General features: G+C 46.2%; 1 protein-coding gene across 1 annotated transcript in view; it reads right to left on the reverse strand.

Annotated features, from left to right (window-relative positions):
* Positions 1-22,074, reverse strand: part of nompC (no mechanoreceptor potential C) — a 76,399-nt gene that overhangs the window by 35,316 nt on the left and 19,009 nt on the right. Inside the window, exons 3-4 of the mRNA XM_075689223.1 lie at positions 6,435-6,533; positions 4,138-4,254 (exon numbers count right to left, since the gene is read on the reverse strand). Coding sequence (XP_075545338.1) covers positions 4,138-4,254; positions 6,435-6,533 — 216 coding nt within the window. The remainder of the gene's footprint in view (positions 1-4,137; positions 4,255-6,434; positions 6,534-22,074) is intronic.

The following is a 22,074-nucleotide window of genomic DNA, read 5'->3' on the forward strand; positions in this document are numbered from 1 at the left end:
ACGTGGTATGGTGTTGCACAAGCGACCCGAAGACACCTCAAGCATAGCAACCATCAGAAGACCAGTGGGCGGCTCTGCTGACGTACCAGTACCGTGAGAATAAGCTTCGGCTGGTAGACAGGGCCAGGCTGTAGGCAGGGAGCCTCGATTTCCCGGAATAAAGAGCCCCCCTCCCCCAACTACAACAACACGCGCCTGGTTGTCAAAGTAATGTTTATTCAATACATAGAATCACTTTACGGAAGCTTCTATTCACATAGATTCCAAAAATGTGCGTTGAATCTGCAAAATGTCTTTTTCATGGCGATGATGATGTGATAGCCTAAAGGTGAAGCATCGCGATTTTGTCAAACGAAACCAGTCCGCCATATTAGCTCTCGCCTTAGGAATTCCGCCAAACCACTAGCACCAGCGTTGACCTTAATATCACCGACGTGCTCCTAGACCGACCATGAGCAACGTGTCGCGTTGTACAAATTGCGGGTCGCTTGAAACTTCTGCTTCGAAATGGTGGCCATGTACTCGCGAACACCGAGAAGGCATGACAAATCAAGGAATTTGCAGGAGCGTACTACTTCTACGCGAAACCTATCGACTCGAAAATTGCAATGAATAGGCGCTTATCTGTCGACGAAAAAGAGAGAAACAATAGAAGGCCAGAGAGAGAGAGAGAGAGAGAGAGAGAGAGAGAGAGACTTAAAAGGCACAGAGAAAGAGGCTGCACCAAACCCTGTCGACTTTCAGTGTTGAGTGAGTGTACGCAGAAGATACGTGCCTAATTACTTCTTGGAAGAATGCACCTTAGAATTCCTCGAACGAGAGGACCAGCAATGTAATCCAGCTTTGTTTTCGTCTGCATATCACGTGAACACTCAAAGGCATTCAGGGCGGTGTTAGAAAGCGAAAAAACGTGTCTCGGTGGCGTTTAGAACGCACGTCTTTGGTTTTATTTTCAGTTAGGGAAGATGAAAGAGGAACGAAATTCAATACTAAGGTTTTGTCTGAAATGAGTATGCGCATGCACTCGCAGTAGCATCCCGTAACGGCCCTGCAATTCGTATTTAACCAACGTCGGCGTTTGTCTCCGCGGCGCGATTAAGAAAAATTTGCTACTGCAAATAACTTTCCCAAATCTTCATTGTCCGCCTTTGATTTTCCGCACATACATTTCCCTTGGGGCAGCCCGTGGGTGCTGTACTAGAAAGTCTGAAGTATCAATTACGATACCACGTTGACGGCTCCTCCCACTAAACATTTAGACCTTGTCAGGTTTGTTTTGGCTTTATCACCTTGTGTCTATTCTGCTATTAGAGTGAATATCTGCAAAATTTCCTTTTAGTTCTCGCTTTGTCACCTTGTGTCTATTTTTCTATTAGAGTGAATCTTTACAAAATTTCCTTATAGCACGTCGCCGGCTTCCTACTCAAGGAAAAAAAATATTTTTGGAGGAACTCTTCCGAAGACTTGGCTTGAATTTGACTCTTCCAGTAGTCTTTTTATTTGGTGCTACCAAACAAGATTTTATCCACGGGAACGTTTGTGATGCTTTCTTCAATTTTCAGCCCGAGGCAAGAATAATTACCTGTTACATTTCTCTTTTTCCTTTTTTATTTGCGTTCACATATTTATTTACTGTACTATTTAATTACTATATACTTCAGTTAACATGTCGTTTTACAATTACAAGTTACTAATTTTGTGTCAAAAAATTTCCTTAATTAAAAGGAATGTTCTTTACCTTTGTACCACCCGAATCATGGCCTCTCCTCCAGAGTGGGTTGCGTCGTTTCACTGAGGAACAACCAACCAACCAACAAACCAAATGTCGAATCGCATCAGAAAAGGCAACTTGTCTGAGGGCGAGATCGGATTGCACTCGTACCAGAGTAAGGCACCTGACGTGCAGAGCCTTTATGAGGTCGTATATTCCTTAACCCTATGTAAGATTTGACCAAACAGACACAAAGAAAGTGATCCAATTATCGTGTTATCATCGCGTTACGACGTCTCGTGGCGTCTTACATCTACATTTCACCGCGCAGCCACGTATGCTATGTATGGCCCAATGTTCCTTGCTTCAATTGCTCACTGGCCCACTGCAAACAACCTCTTGTACGCTTTCAGGCGCTCGTCTTCACAAGCGGATTTGACCTGACTGCTAGGAGCGTTCCGCAATTGCCTCTTCGTCTACCATGGCGCCTTCCTTGATGTCGCTGGTGCGCTGTCTGCTGATGGTCACGCTGCTGGCGGGGCAGGGCAGTGTAGTGACCTCGTTTACTTCCCAAGGTCGGGCCGAGTGTGGTGAGAACTGCGGCGGCGTCGCAGGGTTCAGGTGCGTGGACGAGTGCCGCTGCGTCTTCCACCAAGCTGCCGATTTCGGCGTCTGCCGCCCTCTCAATTACGACGAGGCCAATCTGCCCGAAATACCGTTCTGAGGGGGTGCCCCCCTTTTCCCGAAAGTAAACTTTGTGTCACGATACTTTTTTCGTTCTTCCTTCTTCACTCATCGTAACGCGTTCCTCGCGGTTCCCGCTTTGAATGAATGTCATCCTGCGGCATTTTTTTGTGATTCAGCAGGAGTTCCCGACGAACGGGATAGAAATGGCAGTCTCGCACCGAGGGGCGCGTTGGGAGGCGGCCCTGCTCAGCCACGACCTCGCCGATCAACTGTGGGCCGTCCGGCACGCCGAGGAAGCCGCCCGAGTCCAAGGACTCGAGGCCGTCACCTAGGCTGGGGTGCTCATGGCCCCACCCCGCCCAATTCGCCGGACATTTTCAATAAAGTTTTCACTACTACTGAGAAAGTCGGTAGTTGTTTTTTACTTGCCACGGCTACGCTGCGGCTATGTCCTTCTAGTGAGCAAGGAGGAGTGGCGAAGAATCAGCCTGAGAAACTCCCCCGTCTGTAGTATACCTCGCGATAGCAGATGTTATCGGCCCCCAAACATCTGGATTTCAACGTGTGTAATCGCTAATGTGTCGTCACATCATACCGAGGCGTAACAATCGTTTGCTGCCGCAGATCTCGCCGTTGCATAGATCTCGTCGAATAGTTTTCACCTAACTTCGATACCTCCAATTTTCTTCCGCAATTATTTGGGCAACGAAGTATCTCAGAACATTGTGTAAGTTCTCATTGTCTTACGCAACAAAGCAACCATGAGTTGCTTCACCGCATATGCACGGACTCTATTTATTTATTTATTTATTTACTTATTACTGCGACAGCAATTATACAGACGTTCGAGGCACGTTCACTTCGTCGCCGTTGGCGCCGCGGCGCCGCCACCGTCACGATGTAACGCTATCAATGGCACACACGCCGCTTGCATGGGGATGATTAGATGGTCTTGAGGGACGCGGAGGGCGTTTCTCGGCATAAACGACGAATCAAAGCGGATGCACCGTCAACGTTCAGGCGCTGAGTCGTGCTCCCTCAAGGGCTGCAGAAAATAGCGCCACTTCCCCTTCACACACACACACACACACACACACACACACACACACACACACACACACACACACACACACACACACACACACACACACACACACACACACACACACACACACACACACACACACACACACACACACACACACACACACACACACACACACACACACACACACACACACGCACACACACACACACACACACACACACACACACACACACACACACACACACACACACACACACGCACACACACACACACACACACACACACACCCACACCCACACGCACACACACACACACACACACACACACACGCGCACGCACACACACACACACGCACGCACACACGCACGCACACACACACGCACGCACGCACGCACGCACATCAACGTTCCGCTCAATCGACTCCGTGGCGGAGGCAGCACGGCGTTCTCTCTTCCGCTGCTATATCATAGAGAAATAAAAAGGAGTTTTGCCCCTTTGGGCGAAATTTTATCACCTATTAATTAATTTAATTGATTCGTTCATTGAGACCATGAAATCGTCCCTCTTTCGTTTTGCGCGTGGAACTTTGACGGTATATTTGCGCAAATTGTTCGTGGTGTATAGAGACATCGTATGTACAGAAAGCACCCTATAGGAATAGAAAATGTGTGGTCTGCATCGGGATACGCACCATGTCGGGCACCATGCGGACGTTCTTGTCGCCAGCCCGGAGCAGCAGCTGCAAGGGGACGATGGCCGCGCCCGTCGGCCGGGCACTCAGCACGTGAATAGGCAGCTGGCCCTTGGGCTGCGCAGCACGGGAGCTTTCGTCAAGAAGGGTTTGGGATTGAACACTGTGAGTGACACAGACCGCGTTTAAACGAATGCGACGGCACTTAGTCCCGTTGCTTTCAAACATTTGCAGGAGATCAATAACGCGCTTACGTGAATGCGACAGTGCTCTGCACCCTGGTGTTCACGTAAACGCGGCATTTCTTCTGGTGTATGAAATTCCTGGCATAGCTAGAAATGGTTTTGAGGCGCGATATAAAGACACCGACAAGGAACAGACACGGACAGGCGCACACTCCCGCAACTGTTTTATATTTTCCCCGATACTTCGCTTCACATACCTTCAGGCATGCGCACAAGATCGTAAACTAATAAGTTTACATGAAAACGACACCAAGCTTAATCACATCCTATGGGCAAGACAACTAACCTCATTCTAGTAAAGAAACAACCACGGAACGTTGATACACTGGTCTCCAAATTTTCTCACATACGCAGCCTCTGCTAGTTCCCGTGCAATCGTATCTCTGCTTTTCCGCAGTACACATGTGTTTACCAGCAAAGGTTCACACGTGCACACCTTGCAGTGATACGGCAAATGCGAGCAAATGTGACAACGACAAGTTGCCAAAACGAATTAGTAGAATCGACTGACACGCCATATGCCAACGCCTTCTAGAAAGAACGAACTTTAGGAGCTTGAAGCCGTGTGGTTAGAGCTCATACATGTACCGGGGAATTACGGTGATTGAGCGGTGACGCCTAATGGTGCGTGCGATTGCATTTCTATCGGACGTTTCTACGAACTCTTTAAACAATATTTAGGAATTGCCATTTTTAATAAAAGGACGGAGACATTCCGTCAGTGGCGGCGACCACGGGGTGACGGGTCGGTGGCAACTGGTCGCTAATTAACAGTATGTTTAGTTACTTTTCTAACATTTAGTTTTTGTGGGCTCATCGTAATTGGGAAATTGAAGCGAGCCATCCGCACTAGCCATATCAACTTTTGGATCTGGAACAAGTGCGATTAACCGCGGAACTGTAACACAATGAATTTCGGCTATCAGAGCGCGCGAAACAGAAACAGGGCGGCTGCAGCGAGCGCAAAGCCACACTGGCTCCGTGCTTCTCGCTGTCCTGACCTAAGGACAAGCCGACTTGGCTGGTGGCTTCGTGCGCGCTGTCATTTCGCACGCCCAGTGTTGGAGGTCGCGTAACCTGTTTCGGAGACGCGGTGAAGCGGTTGGGCGATCAGCAGCACGGAAGCATTCGCTGCCTGATGCCGGCGCTGTCCATCACGCCAGCGTCATGCCAGCGTTGCGACTGGTTGTGCCAGCTAGTGGTCGCGGTGATCGAGTGAAATCTCTTCACGTTTGTCTGCGCGCACGTGACACCACGCTTGTTAATTTATTTAGTAAGGGAACGATTGCTACAATTCATACGGTCGACAAAACCATGAATTTTACTTTGTCTAACACTTTGCTATTGCTATCAATAGCAAAGTGTTAGCAATGGCAATAGCAAAGGCGGAAACTTCGACTTTCTTTTGTGTTCCTGTTTCCGCCACTGTGTGCCTTGAGAACACTGGTCCATAACGTAACGTCACGGCTCTGAGTTTTCCTTTCAGCCTGTTATACACGAGACATTGATGGTATCGAATGCAGGATCGCTCAGTGCAGATAGAGAGGTAATGTGAGGTCGTGCTTCGGAAGCGATACACTAGTTCCACCAGCGTTAAAGGCTCAATGCCACAATGTAAACGGTGGCGACACCCAATTTAGAGCGGCAGGGAAGAAAGTATTGCTAAAGAAAAGATTTCGTCCACCAATCACACTTTCTAGCCCGTTCACACACGCCGCTGAACAATTTAGGTCATTGCGAGAAGTGGTATACATGCAGGGGATCCAAACCAAGAACTCTCAAGAGGTCTTATCGTATCCCCCCCTTCCTCTCTAACCTAGCACACGTGAATTAACTGGTACTTAAGGAACACCGTCGACTTAGTGACGGTAACGTTGACTATTCCTACTAGCCTCCGGTTAGTAGAGAGCGTCATTGGAAGATTTTGGCACAGCGAAAATAATGCAGCAACGTAATGCATCTTTCGCAGCAGTCAAAAGCTGCGTGGTAAATGGAAGAGTGTCTGCGCTATAGTGAGAGCCCAAGCAGAAGAAGACGAGAAAGTGTGCTTGCCCCTCCGGTGACGGTCGGGTCGGCGCGCCGGTTGAGCAGCAGGCGCACCATGTCCTCCCGCACGTGGACAGCGGCCAGGTGAAGGGCGGTCTGGCCATCCTGCACAGATAGACGGAAGACAAGCAATTATATCGTCAGTGGCCTGATTCGACAGGGCACTGACCGGAGTGGCAACGCGGCTCTGAAAAAAAAAAAATGGTGCCTCAATGTTCTTTCGCAGTTGTTAGGGAATAGACTGAAATAGCTTTCTGTGATTGCTTTAAGTAAATAACATACGTCGTTTTTTTTACAAACTAGAAATTAGTAAGATTGATTGATTGGTTTATTTATTTATTTATTTATTTATTGAGGGATCATATGACTAATTTGTATATTTGTGTGTGCTGACCACGCGTCCAAAATTGAGGAATATACCAGGCGAGGACAAACCTGCATGCGAGTTATTCTTTTGTAAAAACAACCACTCAGTGGAATCGGAAGGAACCTGCTGTAAGGCCTTCAGGCAAAGTGTGGAAATCTCTGAATAAAGGATAAAAAAATAAAGCACCGACAACAAGACCATATCACATGCTGTCTTGTAGTTAGTGAGGGAGGTCAGGTAGCGGTATCTAAAGCCGTGTAGTCCAAATGATGCAGGAAGGGGGCTTCTGAGTGAGAACAGTGGGGTTGCACAACTACACAGGTTCAACACTGGCAGATAAAAATATATTAGGTCAAAATAAAGTTCGAACCCTGCCTCTTGTTCCACCCTAGGACCTAATAAAAGTGTTGCGACCAGCGGCCTAGATCTTCCGTAGTTCCAATGCTAACTACAGGTCTATGATGTCTCCACTTGACACTTTTGTCTATGTTCAGTATTTACTGAACACTTACAGGAAGCGCTGCGAACCTTCGAGAGTTCCTTAATGGAAACGAGAATAGGTCCATGAGACACTAAGACATCTGTGTACCACTTTTCACTAACGGGCAGTTGAAAGAATTTCACCTGTATCTTGAAGTGCAGCATGTGTACTTTACGAAAACAGCATAGGTTTGTTAGTGTTATCCTAGATATATCTGACATCACGATATCTACACTGGATACAGGTGTCTTCCCTTTCACACACATCAGATAGCTTGTACAGCAAGAGAAGCCAAATGACAAATGAACTTCGCGCTTTGAGGGTGTAACAAGGAGACGGGGAATTTCATTTCTACACCAATTTACAATGCACTTATGAAACAAGAACGGCATATTCCGCAGTCATTCTGCACTGCCTCCCACGCTAGTTGGAAAAAACGACTTCAAAGCATGTCAACAGGGATGCTAGAGTATGCCTCGGCAGAGCGAATTCGAGCTGATTAGCCGCTGTAGAAGCACGTCACCTAAATTTCCTCTCGACCAACCACGGAAGCACGCCAACGGCTTTCTCGCGTTTCCGTACAATGGAGGAGTAGCTTCTTTCTCGTGGACTTCCAATGTAGACAGAACTGACATATTCACGTATATGATGATTCGGGTGCACGGAAATGCACTAAAGAGAAACTAATTTTGGAGCGCCAACGTGATTTGCCCAGCGTGGTCGTTCGCAGTCCAACAAATAAGAGATGTAGGTCTTCGGCAACAGCATAGTTCGCGAACGAGAACCATTTCTGTACGGTGCACAACAACCGGTGCTATATCAGATATGTTTTCGGTACCCTCACTGCACACAAATACACAAAGGCCGTTTTTAGCAGGCGCCTTATTCACCATCTGCGTATCCTACTGCGCATACAAATCAGGGAGTTCACTTTGGGCGCATGGAAGCATGGAATGTCCGCAAGGGCCAATCCACCGAGGTGAACTTAGTTTGTAAGTTTTCTCACCATTGAAAAGTTGTGAGACACATGAGGAATATGGCGACATGCCATGAAAACGTGGGACAAGTAAATAAAGCAACGAATCTATATATATATATATATATATATATATATATATGGTTTAATAAAAATTGATAGGGTAGCCTTGGCCTGGCTACACCAGATGTAATGTATGATGAGCGATGAAAAATGAGAGAAAAGCAACAAAACAAAGAAGGGTACAAACACAAACACAGGTGAAACGCACTAGCAGGGTAATAGTTTACAGGTTGTCACTGAAGCCTGCATGCATTTCCCAACAGCATTAGAAGTAGCTCAGTAGTGCGCGCAGCAGAGGTAGAATAACGCGGTTCTCCGAGAACGTCCTGCTCGTCGAGGAGCTTGTCCCGACTCAGGTTTAACGTGGTCTTTAAGACCGCCCTTGAGGCAGTGATGTGTCTTCAAAGGCAGGAAAGAAGAAAAAAAAAAGGAAAAGGAAGAACGTGGCTCAATATTTTGTGAATGTTAGCCACAAAAGAGTGCTGGACTGGGAAAACGCTGCTCTGGTGAGCCGGGGAAAAAAAAAGTGAGCGCGCAATCACTACGTTATAGCTTGAAATTACACCTGTTCTTTCTTTTTTCTTTCGCCGTTCCCCTCAATGTTGCACAGTTGCTGCGTCTCGTCGATCTACCAACTAAATATGTGGCGTTGCCCTCGCTGCTAAGCGAACCTAGCGAAACTGACGCTGAAGCAGAAAACGCACTCTATAAGCCGGCTAGTATACATTCTAGAAACACCGGCCCGAGTTTTATTTATGCACAACGCAGCAATTCACTTTTATTTTACAAGTTACGAAGCAACCGGGCCATTATGCGTGTTTTGTCGCAGTAGACACAGCAGAAGCTTTCCCGCTCTTATAGCGCATTCCTCTTCGGGCAAGCATTCGCAGCGCCACCTGTTAGAAAAAAGAAACAAAAGATCGCCAGCGGCAGCGGACAAGCGCACGTTTACACGTTGTACGCATTGCCACCGACGCGCTACGCAGCGGCATCTTCCTCGAACTTATTGCGCTAGAGTGCAAAGTTGTGACGCGTCCGCGGCGTGTGACGCCCAGATTGACGGCGCCGCTTCGGGGCTTTTACCTCGTGTCCGTCGCTGTACTCAACGCAAAGCCGCTAGGGGATCGATACAGGCTTCGCGCGTACGTACAGGGGACGACTAGAAAGCAGAGAATAAACAAAAAGAAAAAAGAGGGAGAAAAGAGCAGCCCGGGCTCGCACGTGCCCAGAAGAACTGATCGATGCTGCAAGAGCGTCTACTACGCCTGTAGTTTTTTGTTGCCACATTCGTACGCCTTTTCTCCCTTTCTTTTCATTTCCCCTGTTCGTTTTGTTCTTCTTCTAACAAACTGGTAGATTTGCACTATAGTGCAGTCACCGGACGAGACCGTCCCATGATGCTGCCTGTCAACGAAAAAGCAGCTTTGAAGGAGAGAGGGAGAGAGAGAGAGAGATAGCGGATAGGCAAGAAAATTATTCAGGGGAAAGCCTCTCGTTTGATGCTCACGGGGGACAACGGGAGAAGGGAGATAAAGATATAGCATAACAGGCACGTGTACGACAGCGTAAAACGAAACAAAACGAGCAAGCCAGCCAACCGTCCAGCCCGCAGGCAAGCAGGCACAAGATGATGGTGTAGAACAGGCGCCCATGCAGGCCAGTTGATCCCAGGAAGCACAGTAGTTTTTCCACACACCTCCGAACGGCAAGCCTGCTACATAGCGGCTACGTGTCATCCGAGTGCTTTACCGGAGCCGCAGGCTTTGTACGGAAGGACAGAGTATTATGGTCTTTGTTTATATATATATATATATATATATATATATATATATATATATATATATATGCAGCTTCAGAAACCCTATTAATGCGAACTCAGCATAGGCATATATATCTAGAGGCCCGCAAGGCATATGCAATATTTAGCTGATATCGTAGTACACATCGCTCATGCAAGTCTGCAAAGTTTACGCCGGCACTGCTGGGAATATTCAGAAGGCTCCCCGTCGTCTGCGCGACGTACGCGTCATCAATACAGCTTATTGAAAAATTTGTAACATTCGGTAGCGAAAGCAGCCCAGAGTGCCACAGCTGCCACGTACCCGAGACACTAACGCACACATTTTGCGCCGGCTCCGCAATACGCAGGAACGACAGACTTTAGTCTCTTCTTTAGCAACCATCAGGGAAGATAGAGAGAGAGGGAGAGGGAGGGAAGATAACTGATGGTCATTAAGGGTTACGGACTGGATTCCAAGGGAAGGGAAGCGTAGCAGGGGGCGGCAGAAAGTTAGGTGGGCAGACGAGATTAAGAAGTTTGCAGGGACAACATGGCCACAATTAGTATATAACCGGGGTAGTTGGAGAAGTATGGGAGAGGCCTCTACCCTGCAGTGGGCGTAACCAGACTAATAATAATAATAATAATAATAATAATAATAATAATAATAATAATAATAATAATAATAATAATAATAATAATAATAATAATAATAATAATAATAATAATAATAATAGTGATGATGATGATGATGATGATGATGATGATGATGATGATGATGATGATGATGATGATGAACGCTATACCATTCTCGGACGGCTTTATTCTGGGTCCTTGGCTCCACCCAAGACGTGCCGCACTATACAGTATGGGCCATGATACAATATCTGCATGACAGAGGAGTGGATTTGAGGCTGTGGCTCAAATACTTCGCTGCGTTAACGACCAGCATTAATCACACCCTCCTACTTGTCGTCGTCGTCGTCGTCATAATAATAATAATAATAATAATAATAATAATAATAATAATAATAATAATAATAATAATAATAATAATAATAATAATAATAATAATAATAATAATAATAATAATAATCAATTCCTCTTTCGTTCCCTTTTCCCCCTTCCCCAGTGTAGAATAGCAGTTTAGAACGCATAAGCTCAGGTCGACCTCGCTGTCTTTCTACAAATAAATTTTCCCCTGATAATCAATTAAGGGCTTTAGGATTTAACCACAAAATACTTTAGGACTCTCGCCAATGAGAGCTTAAGATCTGCTCAATTCCTGTACACTTTCGCTGCGATGTGCTTTTTCATCGGTGCGTACCACTACGTTCACAAGGTCGAAAAAAATTAGGAAACAATGGCGTACTGATGAATGCCTGAGAATGATCCGCGAAAGAAATTCTTTGTATGCAATGTTTATTAAGACTCGGGATCCTGCGGACTTCACTTCCTTTAAAAAATACAGAAACTGTTTAAATAAATTCCTGAGGAATGCCAGGAACAGATATTTTGAAAACGTTTTTAATAGAGCGAGAACTGGGAGCGATGTCATTTGGCGTGAAGAAAATAAACTTCTACAGCCGGAATCTCGTAATAAGCAAGAGTTAGAGCTGAAAATTGATAACAAAGCTATTAGGGGTGAATAATTAGCTGACAAATTTAACAAACACTTTAAATCTTTAACCTTAAGCAAGAATATATAAATGCAGCTTCCTCTCTGGGAAATCCCAACACTTACAGAGCTTTTTTTGAATGTGCAAAACCAGAAGAAGTAAATTCGACCTTTATGTCCTTAAAGACAGCACATCACGCAATATAGATGGATTGCAGATTAAACCCATTAAAGTTGTGCTTGTTTTGTGACATGTGCTTACTCACATTTTTAACCTTTCCTTATTAAACGGCGTCTTCCCTGCGAAAATGCAAGATGCGAAAGTGATTGTTATATTTGTCCGGCAACAAAAACGAGTTAACAAATTATAGGCCAATATCTATACTTCCTGTAATTTCGAAGGGTCTTGAAAAGATCATTTGCGGGAGAATTAAGTCATTTAGTAATAAACATAGCATCCTATCAGATATGCAGTTTGGTTTTCCGGTATGGAATGTCTACAGAGCTTGCCTTGTTGACGCAAAAAGAACGAATTTATTTAAATAACTTTGAGAACAAAATGTTAACTCTCGGTGAATTCGATGACTTTTCCAAGGCTTTCGATTCGATTAACTGTAAAACCCTATTTACTAATTAAACCACTATGGTTTTCACGGCATTCCTCTTAAACGTTTGAAATCATATTGCCACGACCTCGACACAGCTGACAGCCACTCGGTGCAAGTCGGTGCCACATGCTAGGCACGTTGGGTGGCTCCGAGAAGAAGAGAACGACGAAGGTGCCAGGACAGCGATAGATATAAAAGATCTCTAGCGTCGACCGAAGTCTTTTGTGGCTTTGTCTGTGACAAACTGGTGGAGGTGCGGGGTACGCGTCTATGTACTCTGACCCCCAGGAACAGGGAGCGGACAACCTACGCAAAAGCCGACGGCTTCAAAGACTGCCTCCGGAATACGGCCTGCAAGATCTGCCGAGGATGTCCACCACAACCGCAAGCCAGACACAGGAGACGTACGGTACGGGACAGCCTCCTGCGTCGCTGGTTCTCCACACCCCACGCTGGCCGCGGCCGTTCCATGGTGAGCCTTTTGAGGACGTGGAAGACTGGCTCGACGACTTCGATCGTGTGGCTGACGTCAATTATTGGGACGAGCAGAAAAAGTTAAGGAACGTGTACTTCGCCCTAGAGGACTCTGCCCGAACATGGTTCGCTAACCACGAGCCATCCATCACCACCTGGCAAGAATTTCAACGGCAGATACGCGATACGTACAGCAGCCCCGCAAGAAAAGAGCGAGCAGAGCAAGCCCTTCAGAATAGGGTTCAAAGGCCGAACGAAAGCGTAGCCATGTTCGTAGAAGACATGTCGCGGCTTTTCAAGCGTGCTGACCCTGGCATGACAGAAGCGAAGAAAGTACGCCTACTGATGCGTGCGGTAAAAGAACAGCTGTTTGCTGGACTGATGCGAAGGCCTCCAGCTACAGTAGCTGAGTTCGTCAGTGAGGCGACAACAATGGAGCGAGCCCTTCAACAACGCTCCTCGGTCTACGATCGCCAAATCAATCTGGGATCAGCATCTTCGCTCTCGTTACCCTATGACACCGATGCGCTTCGAGAGCTTGTGCGTAGTGTCGTGCGTGAGGAGCTCGACCGGCTACAGGGAGTGCGATTTCAACCGACCGTAACATCCCTCACAGATATCGTCCGCGCAGAAGTTCGCCAGGCAGCACAGCCATTCGTGCAAACCAGACCTGAAGCCGCCCCCGTACTGACTTATGCGCAAGCAGTGAGGCTACCTGCGCAACCCGGGAACCACCGTAACCCGCCTTCTTCTGAAGAACCGCTGTGCCACTTCCAGGGCCAAGGTTCACGTACAAATATGTACGGGTCCACGAGCCCCCGAATCAATACGCGAAAGTCAGACGTGTGGCGCACACCTGACTATCAGCCACTCTGCTTCCACTGTGGCGAAGCGGGCCACTTGTACCGTGCCTGCTACTACCGAAGAATTGGACTCCAGGGCTATCACCCCGGCGCTCGTCGCCCACGTGAGGGAGAGCGTCCGAGAGAAATCCAGCAATATCTGGCCAGTCAACCTTCGTCGCCGTACGCGCAGTTCCCACCGGTTGAACAGTCCCTGCCAACGACCCGATCTCCGTCTCCGCAGAGGCGCCAGTCACGATCACCACCTCCTCGACGATCGGCGTCACCTAGCCGCTACACTACGTTCTCCGCTTCCGTGGGCAACCGGCCCACGAGCCCAAGTCGGGGAAACTGAGAACAGCGACCTCCGGAGGTGGGGCCGCTGTCCAACGCACTTCGAAAGATCCTCCGCTGCGACACCCCGACGACGACGATAACGACGAAGACAACGACGACTGCGTACCTTCGACACCTTCCTTCGAAAACCGTGAGCCTGTTTCAGCCGACATACTCGTTTCTGTCGATAACCACCCGGTAACCGCTCTTGTCGATACTGGCGCCGATTATTCTGTCATGAGCGGACAACTGGTTACGGCACTTCGCAAGGTGACGACACCGTGGCCAGGACCTAAGCTCCGTACAGCCGGCGGTCATGTCCTCACGCCGATCGGCAAATGCACTGCGAGGGTACAAATTCGTGAGGTCACATTTGTCGGTTCATTTATTATACTGGAAGAGTGCTCTAGGCAGGTTATACTCGGCATGGACTTTCTTCGGGAGTACGGCGCAATCATAAACCTTCGCGAGTTGCTTGTCACATTTTCCAGCGAACACGCAACTATTTCGGACGACTACCACCCACAGTCCACGGTGTTACGCGTTTCGGGTGACTGTGCTACTTTACCACCTCGGAGTACTGCGTTGATCACCGTAGAGACAGACGATGATCCTCCCCGTCTCGGAATCGCTGAAGGCAATCTGTCAGTCTTGTTGGCTCGACAGGTTTGCGTAGCCCGCGGCATCTTGCAGCTGTCGTCACGGACTGCTCAGATTTTAGTGACCAATTTCAGTCGTGAATACCAGCACTTCGCCCCACGAACTGCCATCGCCTATTTGGAGCCAGTCAGTGATTTTCCCGCTTGTTTAACTGTAGGGCAAACTGATGGTGATTCTAACTGTGACGTACCAGCCAACAGCAATATTGATGTGAATTCTAACTTATCGGGTCAACAACAGGCTAGCATTCGAAGCCTTTTACAGTCTTTTGCGGACTGTTTCGCTTCAACATCGAAGGTCAACCAAACGCCTATTGCGAAACACAGAATTATTACAAATCCCAATGAAAGACCCGTGCGCCAACGTGCTTACCGTGTTTCTCGTAAAGAGCAAGACGCCATCCGAAATCAAGTCCAACAAATGCTTACCGACGATATCATACAGCCCTCCACCAGTCCATGGGCGTCACCTGTGGTTCTGGTGAAAAAGAAAGACGGCACACTGCGTTTTTGCGTTGACTATCGCAAGCTTAACAACGTTACGAAGAAGGACGTTTATCCCCTTCCCCGCATCGACGACTCTTTGGACCGCCTTCGAAATGCTCGATACTTCTCATCGATGGACCTTGCAGCGGCTACTGGCAAATAGAGGTTGATGAGCGTGACCGTGAGAAAACCGCATTTATTACGCCTGACGGACTTTACGAATTCAAGGTCCTTCCTTTCGGATTGTGCTCTGCGCCTGCTACTTTTCAGCGCATGATGGACACGGTTCTATCAGGTCTCAAGTGGCAGTCATGCCTTGTCTATTTAGATGATATCGTTGTCTTTTCAGAAACATTTGAGCAGCACCTCCAGCGCTTACACGCAGTTCTAGACGCAATTCGTACTGCTGGCCTGTCTTTAAAGCCTGAAAAATGCCATTTTGGGTATGACGAACTCAAATTTTTAGGCCATGTCGTCAGCTACGAGGGCATTCGACCAGATCCCGACAAAACCATTGCTGTTGCTTCGTTTCCAACACCTTCGAACAAACACGAACTCCGCCGTTTTCTAGGGCTTTGCGCATATTATCGACGCTTCGTGGCCAACTTTTCACGAATAGCCGAACCGTTGCAACGGTTGACTAAGGATAATGTTCCGTTTGTCTGGGAGCAGGACCAACAAGAGGCCTTCTGTGAACTCCAGAAACGTCTGCACACACCTCCTGTTCTAGGACACTTTGACGAAGACAGTGACACCGAGTTGCACACGGATGCCAGCAACGTTGGCCTTGGTGCCGTCCTCGTACAGTGGCAAGATGGAGCCGAGCGCGTCATTGCGTACGCAAGCCGCACTTTGTCTCCAGCTGAAAGGAACTATTCCACTACGGAGAAGGAATGCTTGGCCGTTGTGTGGGCAATTTCTAAGTTCCGACCATATTTGTACGGCCGATCATTTCGAGTTGTGACAGATCACCATTCATTGTGCTGGCTCGCCAATCTCAAGGATCCATCCGGCCGTCTTGCACGCTGGAGTCTTCGCTTGCAAGAATACGATATGACGATAGCGTTCAAGTCCGGGCGTAAACACACCGACGCCGACTGCCTGTCACGTGCTCCACTTCAACCGTCGCCATACGACTTTGATGAAGAGGGGGGTAATGCCACGACCTCGACACAGCTGACAGCCACTCGGTGCAAGTCGGTGCCACATGCTAGGCACGTTGGGTGGCTCCGAGAAGAAGAGAACGACGAAGGTGCCAGGACAGCGATAGATATAAAAGATCTCTAGCGTCGACCGAAGTCTTTTGTGGCTTTGTCTGTGACAATATCTTGAGCACAGAAGGCAGTGCGCCGCAATTGGATCAACACTTTCACCAGCAAGGGAATTAACACAAAGCGTTCCACAAGGAAGTGTACTTAGTCCGATTTTATCTAATATTTATAATAATGACATAACCGAAATTAGTGAACATGCACAATTCACAGTCTATGCGGATGATACTGGCCTTTTTTTCAGATCACTTGATATTTCCCAAATTACAAATATGGCAAATAAAACTTTAAACCTATTACAAAAGTGGAGTAATCTAAACTCATTAGCAATTAATGCGACTAAAACGAAGGCTGTGTTGTTTGCGCCACCACAAAGACAGGTAAACTGCAATACTGTTCTTCACCTCGGCACAAAAAGGATAGAATTAGTTGATCATGTAAAAACGTTAGGTGTAATTTTTAACAAACATTTATTTTGGGATGCACACGTTGAGCGTATTATATCCATTTTGGCGAGAGCATGTCGAATAATCTGTCGAAAACGACTGCCCTCTAAGATAAAATTGTTGTTATATAACAGTCTATTCCTTTCACATGTTAGCTATTGCAATCTAGTGTGGGGTACGACATCGCAAGCAAAAATACGAAGCTTAAAAAACATTACAAAAGGAAACTGTCCGACATGTTCTTAATGCAACGTTTGTTGCACATACACTCGAGATATTTCGCGCTCTTAATGTGCTCCCTATTGAATATTTTCATGATTATAACCTAGTTTTAAAAATTAAAAGAAATATTTTCGGTGTAACAACAAGGCTTTCATAGATTTGTGCAGCTTAGTCAAATCAAAGGAAGCGTTATATGAATTTAGAAAACTGAGCCAGTGGGTGTTACCTTCCACAAGAACTGATTACAGTTTCAGGCGGTCGCAGTACCAGCTGCCGAGAATATTAAACGTGGCACATGCTTCCCATACCGAACTAAATGCCACTACGAGAAATGCACTGAAATTAAATTTAATTAATTATGGTCAAATTTTATAAATGATAAGATTTGCAAATTTTTGTCATGTTCCCAAATCTTTCGCTTTTCCATCGTTCCGCATTTCTTTTTTTATGTTCCGCTGAACATTGCCGTTACATTCTGAGTAAAATTGTTGGTATTATTTGTAACGTGTATTTTATCAGGTGTTGCTTATCCTTTATGCATGATCTTTTTTCCCCCTTTTTTTTGGATATAGATGTGTGTCTACATGTACAGATGCAAATATGCATAGATGCTGGGTTGTTGTAGGTACGTATGTGGGACTATATACAGAAATATATATGCTGGGCATTCCTCTTCACTACAGTATATATATATATATATATATATATATATATATATATGTATATATATATATATATATATATATATATATATATATATATATATATATATATATATATATATATATATATATATATATATATATATGCGTCAGAACTGTGTTTTACATCTTCGGTTGTATCCTTGTACTTTAGTGCAGCGCGTTCATACATGGTATTGTTAAATAGTTTGGTTTGTGAAGTAGAAAGTGGTTGATAGTTCGGTTGGTTGGCTGGAGGTTGGCTGACTTGGCTGGCTTGGCCGTGTGGCTCAAGTAGTTGAGCTTGCTGGCCCAACTACTTGTCTCTTGTACTCCATAGTCTCTATGTTAGAGTAGGTTCTCTTTAAGGTTCGATTTTAGACATAAGTGCGTTTACAGAGAAGCACAGGCATGGAGACCGCCGATTCAATTGACACCGGTCTGACAAGCGCTTCAGGTTTAGCCCTCTGAGAAGCATGCGCAATGTGAAGCGTCTCATAGTGGTTGCGAGGCATAAAAGACCTGGCTCGCAACCAAAAAGCCCATGAGTTCGAAAACATTCGTTCGAACCAAAGCAATTTTATTATTTACTTACGGCCTTTGAAATTTCACCACACGTTTTAAGGGATCTTTCCCGTATGTACAATTGGTCACAAAAGTTCACTGGACACGCGTTCTACAACAAATGCGAATTTCTTCTCTTTTTAGGCTTAGTGCACTTAAATTAATGAATTCTTTTATAGGTCGCTATGTGCACAGGCCTCAAATTTCCATTTCCCGTAAATTGTTGTGACCGGTTATACAGATGTGAATACAGATGTATGTATAATATGAATTCGTTTTGTACATAAGTAAAACATTCTATTTGTGAATATGCTGCAACTGCTTGTGAAAACCAGGGGACAGGAACCTCGGCAAGCTATGATTGTGCAGCTTTTTATTCCTTCCCTTGCATTTTCTTTTGCTGTAAAAAGGAAAATGCGAAATAAAGCTGAATGTTAAGGTCTGCTCAGATTCGGCGCAGTTTCACTACTATGAGTTTTCACGTCTGCCTCCGGCAATATTGAAAATCGCCTGCGCATGCAAACGTAGCTACGGATCTGGAGGAGGCGAACGCGCGTAGGAGAGCTCTTAAAGAAAGAATACAGTGATGAGCAGCACTAAACCAGCCTTAGATCGAAAAAAAAGTAATATTTCAAAGCACTATATCTTCACTCGTATGGTGCAAGAAAGGTTGGCGGAAGAAAGGCGCCCTCTGTGTTAACAGGCGACCTATAGCAGGACTAGTAGCTCCAAACGCGAGGATGCCTTGGGATTACTGCATCATAGGCCCAAACCGCACACTTTGGAAATGAAGATCTGAGAGAAATAGTGATTGCGAATCGGGTCGAGTTTCAGACAGATGTCCAATCCGAAGGCTGAGTCTCAACCAGCAGGTTCCCGGTGCTTTTTCACCCGTGGAAGGACGCGCGCACTTGCTGTGGCCATGCGGTGGAACACCCCGCTTACCACTTTATCGCGCGGTGAGCCCCTAACGCTCGGTTTCACCTCCGTGCGACACCGTGCATGACTCTCTGTGACTCGAAAAGTGCAGAGAAATAATTTATGCACGTAATGTTGAAACCTCGTTTTCTCGCGTTCGCTCACTTGTTATGCATGACTCTTAACTAACCTTAATGGTGTGCCCTTTTCTTTTTTCGTTTTCTTTTCGGTAACAAACATCACTCCATATACCACGCCGTTGTGGCATGCACCGGGTACCAGTGAACGGGGACGAGCTCTAATAGTTTATGTCTTCGAAGGTAATTAGTTTATCGCTAGGACGCGCGCAGTGGCGCTCTATTAACATTCAGCGTGGCGAGAGAAGGCTCTTGGCCAACGCTGATGCATGCTTTCGGTGGCCTTGCGTGGTGCGCAGTTCGCTGCCTCAGTTTCAGGGGCGCGCTCTGGCGGAACTCAACGGCTCGACGAGCCGACCGTTTGCCTGCGGTCGGCGTCGCTATATACGCGCAGGGCCGCTGTTGCGAGACCAATTTGCGCGAACAAGAGGAGCCGTGCAGGGAGTCGCTAACTTACGCGGATAGTCGAGCACATCAGGGTGGCAGCCGACTGGCTCGCTTCCAAAGAGCGCGTAACAACAACAAATTTCAAGTTGGGCGAAAGCACACGATGGATAGCACCGTTCGATTTAGGGAATCGTTCTTCTTAACGGGAATACCGTTGCATGCCCTGATCCTGATAAAACGTGTAGCATGTGAGTGCGTTACACTATGCTTACACTGTACGGCAGAATGCACGAAAATTATTTGGTATTTCCATAATGCTGATGTTTTTGGAGCGCTTCTCGGGGATTCATTATTATGAGTCTATAGAATAGGAGAGGTACGTTCTGGTACCCGAGATTGTTCTAGAAGTGCCTGGGATAGTGAACAGAACGGTAGACTGCGCATAGGGCACAGGGCGGTTGGCGCACGTATGCATTCGTACGACTGGGATCCTGACTGGCTGCGCACGACGTCGGCCGGAGCTTCCGCTGCAGTGCCACGTTATCGCGAAGCATGCATGGTACAATCCGTGCCAAATTGGCTTCTCGCTCGCGCTGTGCTTCCTCTATTGTCACCTATCTCAAAGTTGTTTAATAATTGTTGAGGAGAGGGAAGGTATAGGATAGATCAATCAGAGAAGGCTATTCCAGTACACACATATAACGCATAACACGCACACACATTTCACACAGTGACATTTTATGGATAAAGAAAGGAAAGAAGAAAGCTTCTACCGCCACTGTCACACGGATCCTTGTTGTACATTCGCGAAAACTTCAAAGCCCGAGCTGGCTACCACGCGCTCTGCAGAAACGGTGAGCGGCCTCTGCCAATATATCTACCTGACCGCGGAGCTAGGATGTCTTCAGCACAACTCGCTACGAAAAAAAAAGAAAAAAAAAGAACCCTTAGTATTTCTTTTTTTTTTTCAGACCAAGAACATGACTTAGCGGGAAATAGTTGCGTCAAGTGGTAACAAACTATATAGAAAATGCTGCTGATATGTTCTAATCAAATCGAACCATGCATGTATATTAACTTGGTTGTCAAACCGCATTCGCTGACCAACCTAAGAACGTAAAGCCTGTCCGTCAGCTTAAGGAATGTAGCAAAACTCGATTAAATAAATTGAGTTTGAGTCAATTAAATAATTGAGTTTCTAATAAATTAAATAATTGAGCCTAGCCGTGTCACCATTGGATTTCACAGCTTTCTTAACTTTTGGGGGGAGGATGGGTGTTTGGAGCGCGCTTGCCCAATGATGTACTTTGCTTTTGATCTGTGTCGACTCAGAAACAGGCGCGTTTTTTCCGATAATAAACTTAGTTTGAAGTAGCGCTCTTCCTGTGTGACATTCCTTTTTGTGTACTCGTTTTTTTTTGCGTTTTAAGTCAAGTATAAATGAAATAGCATGTTAGAAGTGCTAACACGAATAAAAGGTTTCAAATAGGCATATATATAAAATGCTTAAATACGCATTTCATATAATAATATGTGAAGAACGACGACGAGAGTACAGATTGCTCCTCGTCTTCTGTCATTAGTGAGTTCGTGTATAGAGATTTAAGATACCTCGGGTACAACATTTCTTTCTGTTCGACAGTACAAGAAAAGTTACAATAAAATTAAGGCCTCCACCAGTGTAACTGCAATAATCTAATCGGTGTCCATACTTCCCCACAAACGCGATATACACGCCAAATATTCAGGCCAGTTCGAGCTCAGTCCAAAGTACACAACTTAGAAGGTCGCACATCATACATCAGGATCAGAATCAGAAACGTGTTTATTTCCAGCAATTTTTTTAGGGCCTTCCAGGTGAAATGCTGCAACATACAGCTTGAATGTACCTGAAGGCCCTCAAATGGCAGCAGTAAGTCTTCTATCGCTACACGTACAACATACGAGAAACTTATCTGCTAGGATATACAATTACAGTGTAGCGAAACAAATGTGCAACATTTAAAGAAACATTCATCTCTCCAAGTTACTATATAATATGTATGAAAAGTCAATTAGAGTTGGCGAGTAACAAAGCTAAGATGCATATTTTAAAAGCAGCTACGCTTATCGCAAACATTCAACTAACCTTGCATCCACTTAAAGATTCTGTGGATCCCATGCACTGCAGGAACGGGTGTGCGCGAAGCTTCTTTGATCTAGGTGCTTGCGTTCATGTTAAGAGGAAGCTTTAGCTCGGGCCCAACTCCGACGCGGCCTATTCAAATACATGTAAAACGCAAAAACGTTTTTATGAGATAACCCCTGGACCGATTTTGATGAAATTTGTCG

Source organism: Dermacentor variabilis, chromosome 4, assembly GCF_050947875.1.
Source record: "Dermacentor variabilis isolate Ectoservices chromosome 4, ASM5094787v1, whole genome shotgun sequence".
Classification (NCBI taxonomy): Eukaryota; Metazoa; Arthropoda; class Arachnida; order Ixodida; family Ixodidae; genus Dermacentor; species Dermacentor variabilis.